This window comes from Rhinopithecus bieti, unplaced genomic scaffold (assembly GCF_001698545.2).
Source record: "Rhinopithecus bieti isolate Rb0 unplaced genomic scaffold, ASM169854v2 scaffold_35609, whole genome shotgun sequence".
NCBI lineage: Eukaryota > Metazoa > Chordata > Mammalia > Primates > Cercopithecidae > Rhinopithecus > Rhinopithecus bieti.
Genome location: NW_016815004.1, coordinates 563,775 through 570,818, shown reverse-complemented (window position 1 = coordinate 570,818; position 7,044 = coordinate 563,775). Strand labels below are relative to the sequence as shown.

At 38.8% G+C, this 7,044-nt stretch overlaps 1 protein-coding gene across 2 annotated transcripts in view; it reads right to left on the bottom strand.

The window, feature by feature from the left end:
- The window catches only part of HIBCH (3-hydroxyisobutyryl-CoA hydrolase), a 114,685-nt gene that overhangs the window by 79,868 nt on the left and 27,773 nt on the right, over positions 1 to 7,044 (bottom strand). For both annotated transcript variants that reach the window (XM_017852919.1, XM_017852920.1), the window contains 2 exons: positions 4,835 to 4,915; positions 1,698 to 1,750 (listed from right to left, as the gene is read on the bottom strand). In XM_017852919.1, the coding sequence (XP_017708408.1) occupies positions 1,698 to 1,750; positions 4,835 to 4,915 (134 nt within the window). The remainder of the gene's footprint in view (positions 1 to 1,697; positions 1,751 to 4,834; positions 4,916 to 7,044) is intronic.

Here is a 7,044-nt window from a genome sequence, read left to right as displayed (position 1 = left end):
TTTTTTTTTTTTGATACAGAGTCTCGCTCTGTCACCCAGACTGGAGTGCAATGGCATGATCTCAGCTCACTACAACCTCCTAGGTTCAAGAAATTCTCGTGCCTCAGCCTCCCCAGTAGCTGGGATTACTGGTGCGCACCATCACACCCAACTGATTTTTGTAGTTTTAGTAGAGATGGGGTTTCGCCATGTTGCCCAAGCTGGTCTCGAACTCCTGGCCTCAAGCGATTCACCCACCTCAGCCTCCCGAAGTGCTAGGATTACAGGCATGAGCCACGACACCTGGCCTTGAAAGTCATTAAACCCTCATGTGACAAGGGCCCCATTCTATACCTGGAGGAAAGGAATGTTACACAGAGAGGCCAAGAAGAATCTCAACAAACAAGCCTACCTAAGTTCCCCCATTTATTACTAATGAATAATACCGTTTTTGTACAATCATACTTCTATGTGACCATCCATTGTTCATTGAACTTACACACAAAAACACAGTTTTTCCTGGATCTGTGGCTCTTTGGGTCTTCATTTCTGAAGGCTCCCATGTCATGTAAAACTTTGATTAAATAAATGTGTTATGCTCCTCTATTGTTTATCTGTCTTTTGTTATATGGATACTGGCCATGACTCCTGCAATCGGTGAGAAAAAGACATTACTTTTTCTCTCCTCCACTACCTTTCTAGGCTCAATTCAATTCACCATCTTCTCCATGCAGCCCTTTCCTGCCATGAAGATCCATTCTGACCCCTCACTTCTTTAAAGGCTAATCTTTGTCAGTACCTTACAATATACCAATTGTTTTGTAATTATTTCATGTTTTCTCTAACTCCAGGTCAAGTTAATCAATGTCAGTTACATTTTAGACTTCTCTGTAATAGCACAGAGGCAGAATATTTGTCAACTGACAGAAATGCAGTTATAGAGAACTTCATAAAGAATCCAAACACTTCCACTAAGGTGAAATTTTGAGTAATAGGTACAATTTAGGCAACCAAATCTCTAATACTGAATTAAAAAAAAAAAAAACTCAACATTCTAGTTTCTCTTCTGAAGCTCCTGAAAACAGTTTATTTTAAGTAGAAAAAAGGCTCTACATATTAAAAGATAAAAAGTTTCCATTGCTTAAAATAACTTGCTAATTCAAAAAATTAAAATAGCATATAATGTGTATGTGTGTGTGTGTGTGTGTGTGTATATATACATATATTTTTTTTTTAGACAGTCTCACTTTGTCACCCAGGCTGGAGTGCAGTAGTGCAATCTCAGCTCACTGCAAGCTCCACCTCCTGGGTTCAAGCAATTATCGTGCCTCAACCTCCTGAGTAGCTGAGATCACATGCTCAGCTAATTTTGTATTTTAATAAAACAGGGTTTCACCATGTAGGCGAGGCTGGTCTCAAACTCCTAACGTCAAGGGATCTGTCCACCTTGGCCTCCCAAAGTGCTGGGATTACAGATGTGAGGCACCATGCCCAGCCATATAACATAATTAAGAACAGAAAATATTCTTTTGGGCTGGGATAGTCTAAAAGTGCTACAAGCAAATATTATATCTCAAATCTGTCAGGATCCAAAATCCACACAATTATGTTTCAATTAGGTCTATTATATTATATTCATCAGCTCATTTCTGTTTAATAATTATTAACTTATTTTTAATACAACTCACATCAATGATCAGAGTAAAAAGTCTACTTACCCCACCCATTGTAATTCCATGAATAAGTGCAACATAAGGTTTCTGGCAAGAACCTGAAAGAAATAGAGCTGTAATTTTCGTTACAGTGTTTATAATACATTCCCTTTTTCTTAAAAAAACCCACATTATATATACTCAAGATTCTCCCTAGGAAATTTTAGCAAGAAACACCAAAGATGACTAAATGTATGGCTTATAAAATACGTATTTTTAAATGTCAATCCAACACAATCCTGTCTATTCGTTATCATTTAACAACTTAATCTTTGATTTTAAACAAAAAACCAGGGCCCAGTGTGGTGGCTGACACCTGTAATCTAAGCTCTTTGGGAGGTGAAGGTGGGAGGATTGCTTGAGGTCAGCAGTACGAGACAAGTCTGAGCAATACAGCAAAACCCCATCTCTTAAAAAATATATAGCCAGGTGTGGTGGCAAACACCTGTGCTCCCAGCTGCTCAGAAAGCTGAGGTGGGAGGAACACTTGATCACTTAAGCATAGGAGGTTGAGGCTGCAGTGGGCTGTGATCATGCCACTGCACTCCAGCCTGGGCAACAGACCAAGACCCTATCTTTAAAAAAACAAAAAAAAAAAGGAAGAGCTATGCCAAATTATGGTTGAGAAGACTCAATCTGAAAGATGTCAACTCCCTCCAAATTAACCCATAATTCATTCTAAGTCTAATCATAATCTCAGTAGAAACTTTTGTGAAACCAGATAAAACAATTCTAAAATTCATATGGAAGACCCAAAGTCCAACAGCAGCCAAGACAAAAGACATGTAGAAAACGCATCTTAAAGAATTTGGAAACAAAGTAATGATGCATAAACACTATGATCTATCCATTCTACATATTATTTCTGGAGAAACTTTTGCGCATGGGAAATAAGGGAGCACATACAAGAGTACAACTATGTCCGTAACTACTGGAAGCTAAAATATCCATTAAATATGTAAAACAGATAATTAATGTGGGATATAATCATAATATTGGATACCACAGAACAGTTATATTCCATGTTGTTAAAAACAATTTATGGAATGGCATACACAGTAAGATAGTATTTATATAAATTTCTAAACACAAAGTAAAAATCTTTTCGTTCAAACCTAAAATAAAAGCTAAAAAACAAAAGGAACTGGAAAGTTCAAAAAATGGCAGCCTCTATTTGTCTACTTTGCTGTATAAAATATGATACAATGTTTTGCATTTCTATTTTGTCTTTAAACTTATACATTTAAACTTATACACCGCAGGTGCAGTGGCTCACGCCTGTAATCCCAGCATTTTGGGAGGCCTGGGCAGGTGGATCACCTAGGGTCAGGAGTTCAAGAGCAGCCTGGCCAACATGGTGAAACCTGTCCTTAATCAAAATACAAAAATTAGCCGGGTGTGGTGGTGCATGCCTGTAATCCCAGCTACTCAAGTGGCTGAGGCAGGAGAATCACTTGAACCTGGGAGACAGAGGCTGCAGTGAGCCAACATCGCACCACTGCACTACAGCCTGGGTGACAGGGCAAGACTCTGTCTCAAAAGATAAATAAATAAATAATGAAATTAAAATAAACATGTTTTACTAAATACTTTAATGTTAAATTATTGCACAGCTTCTTTTTTCATCACTTAGTAATTATTTTCATCAATTCATGTTTTACAAAACATATATATCCCCATGTGTTTAATCTACTAGATATTAATTCATGTTTTATGCCAATATATAAATATGTTTGTCTAAAAGGCACATGAGAAAACCTGAATTTATTTTTTCAACTATGTCAAAATACTTTAATATCACGTATTCAATCAAATTCTAACTTAAAATCTTTTAGTTCACAAATATTTAGTAAAAATGTCAAATATGGTCTAGGAGAATACACTGAAAATTAATGACAATGGTTGTTTTTGAGGAGGGATAAATGGTTGCTTCTGGGGAAAGTAATGGCACTGAGGAAAGCAAAAAAATGAACTGAAATGTAACTTCCAGACTTGCAGTATTATATTTCTTCTGAAGACATTTTAAATCATGAAGCAAAAATAAAATATTGATGTCTGTTAATTCTGGGCTAGAGGGTACACAAGTACTTATTATGTTACTTCCTGTATCTTAACTTTTGAAACACATGCTTGATAAAAACACTGCTTCACCTCCAAAGAAACCTTGAACCTTGAATATAAAGAAATTTTTATTCCCAAGTTCTTTAAGAATTAAGAAATGATACTATATACTTCATTTTATAGAGAAAACTGGAACCCAAGGTTTTTCCCCCAAGAAAGCTAAAGCTACCACATGATCAGAAATCCATATTCTCATACTCATTTTATTTTGAGACTGAGTCTTGCTTTGTTGCCCAGGCTGAAGTGCAGTGGTGGGATCTCGAATCACTGCAACCTCCACCTCCCAGATTCAAGCTGATTCTCCTGCCTCAGCCTCCTGAGTAGCTGGGATTACAGGCACGTGCCACCGCACCCAGCTGATTTTTGTATTTTTAATAGAGATGGGGTTTCACCATGTTGGCCAGGCTGGTCTCAAACTCCTGACCTCAGGTGATCCACCCATTCAGCCTCCCAAATTGCTGGGATTACAGGCGTGAGCCACCGCACCCGGCCTCATATTGATTTTTTAACAAACAGCAGTTAAGTATAGCCTACTAATATTAAAGGGTTACTGTTTTTAAATAAGCACTCAAAAATGTTTAATCAACTTTATTTATGCCTGGCACATGGTATTAAAAGTTTAAGTAAGACTGCCTATTGATTACATTTTTTAACAAAGTACATACATCCATCTCATTTCTTTTTTTTTTGAGACGGAGTCTCACTTTGTCGCCCAGGCTGGAGTGCAGTGGCGCAATCTCAGCTCACCGCAAGCTCCGCCTCCCAGGTTCATGCCATTCTCTGCCTCAGCCTCCCGAGTAGCTGAAACTACAGGCACCCACTACCATGCCCGGCTAATTTTCTGCACTTTTAGTAGAGATGGGGTTTCACCGTGTTAGCCAGAAAGGTCTCGAACTCCTGACCTCAAGATCCACCCGCCTCAGCCTCCCAAAGTGCTGGGATTACAGGCATGAGCCACCGCACCCGGCTGTCCACCTCATTTCTTTATTCCATTTCCAAAGCTCTGAGCAGAACACACATACCAACAGCATTGTTCAGCATATATTCTTCTCTGAAGAAAACTGGAGCTATATTCTGTTTTGCCTTTTCAGCTTCTGAGATCACTAGGAAGGAAAGATTACAAAAAAAAAAAAAAAAAACGATTTAATAGTCAACGTTGTCAACTAGATCAAAAGTATTATGATAATTAAATACTGGGGGAAAGGGAGTACTCTAAAATGACTTGTTAAAGTTCTGAAGTTGCCCCTGCCACACAAATTATATTATAGTCACAGATCCATAGTCCAGTGTTAAAGCTTTGAGGCAAAAATTCCTATTCTTGTTTTCCATGCTTCTTACAAAATGTTAGATTAGAAATTACAGGCTGGGCATGGTGGCTCAAACCTGTAATTGTAGCACTTGGAGAAACCAGGTGGGAGGATTCCTTGAGGCTAGGAGTTTGAGATCAGCCTGGTGAGACTCAACAAAAAATGTTTTATTAGCTGGCTGCAGTGCCACGTCCCTGTAGTCCCAGATGCTCAGGAGGCTGAGCTGGGAGGATCACTTGAGCCCAGGATACTGAGGCTACAGTGAGCCAGGATCATACCACTGTACTCTGGCCTGGACAGAAGAGTGACACCCTGTCTTTTTAAAAAAAATAATAATATATTGCAGCAAACCACATTTTCTTTTGATTGTTTTCTCTAGCACTTAACATTTGCTAGACATACATTTCTTTTGGTAATATATCTTAATACAAAATGTATTATACATGTATGTGTATAGCGCTACAACATATCCCATGTCCTTAAATATTTCTGTCACATTCATTTCCCCCATGAAACATTTACTGAGCATCTACTACACACCAAGTAATGTTTTAGGTGTTGCAGATAATAAAGACAGCAACACAAGATGGCTGTCCTGGAGTTCAGATTGATACTAAAACATATTCTTTCTCCTATAAGAATTGGGGTGCTGTGAGAATGGGAGCAGGAGATGTGTAATTAAAAGAAGGCTTCCTAGAAGAGGTAACCCTAAGCCAAGTTTGAAAAGGTAAATAGGAATTTCCTAGAAAATGACAGGAAGAAAAATTCTGAGTAGGGGAAGCAGTACCCTACAAAGCCTCAAAGTCAAGAAAGAAGAGTAAAATCAAGAATCAAACAGTTTTAAAAGACTAAAGGGCAAAGGGAAAAGGTGAGGCTAGACAGGTAAATAATATACTGACATTCTTATTCACTAACATCAATAGAAATGTAACTTCTCAAAGACATTGCTACAGCATACCATTACCTGGCTTAAAAAACAAATGCTCAGTAAATATCTACTGAATAGTGAACACTATCAAATGGTTTCACTTCTATTGCAATATTCTATTACCCAGAGTTCACATCTTCTACCATATTCTTCCTCCAGTCAATCTCAAGACTGCTAACAAAGTTTCCTCTTCTATATACTGCAACTCATATGCCTTTCCTATCTTTAAGTCCTTTGAGATTTCTCTATTAAAACACAAACTAAACATTTCATAAATATGTTTCCTCCTTTACGGGAAAGTATTACACACAAAATGTTGTCTATTGACTTTTACACTAACTCTAGAATTCTCTTGTTTGTTTTTTGTCTGTTTTGAGACAGAATCTCACTTTGTTATCCAGGCTGGAGTGCAGTGGCACAATCTTGGCTCACTGCAACTTCTACCTCCCGGGTTCAAGCAATTCTCCTGCCTCAGTCTCCCAAGTAGTTGGGATTACAGGCATGCACCACCAAGCCCAGTTAATTTTTGTATTTTTAGTAGAGACGGGGTTTCACTATATTGGCCAGGCTGGTCTCAAACTCCCAACCTCAGGTGATCTGCCGGCTTGGGCCTCCTAACTCTAGAATTCTGGTATCTCTTCCTTCAAAATGTTTCATATGTTGACTTCTTTTCCTGGTTTTTTGGGGTGTTTGTTTTTGAAACAGAGCATTGCCCTGTCGCCAGGCTGGAGTGCAGTGGCACAATCTCAGCTCACTGCAACCTCCACCTCCCAGATTCAAGCAATTCTCCTGGCTCAGCCTCCCAAGTAGCTGGGAATACAGGCACAGGTGGCCATGCCCAGATAATTTTTCTTTTTTGTATTTTAGTAGAGACGGGGTTTCACCATGTTGCCCAAGCTGGTCTCAAACTCCTGAGCTCAGGCAATCCTCCCACCTCAGCCTCCCAAAGTGCTAAGATTACAGGTGTGAGCCACTGCACCCAGCCCTTTTACTGGTT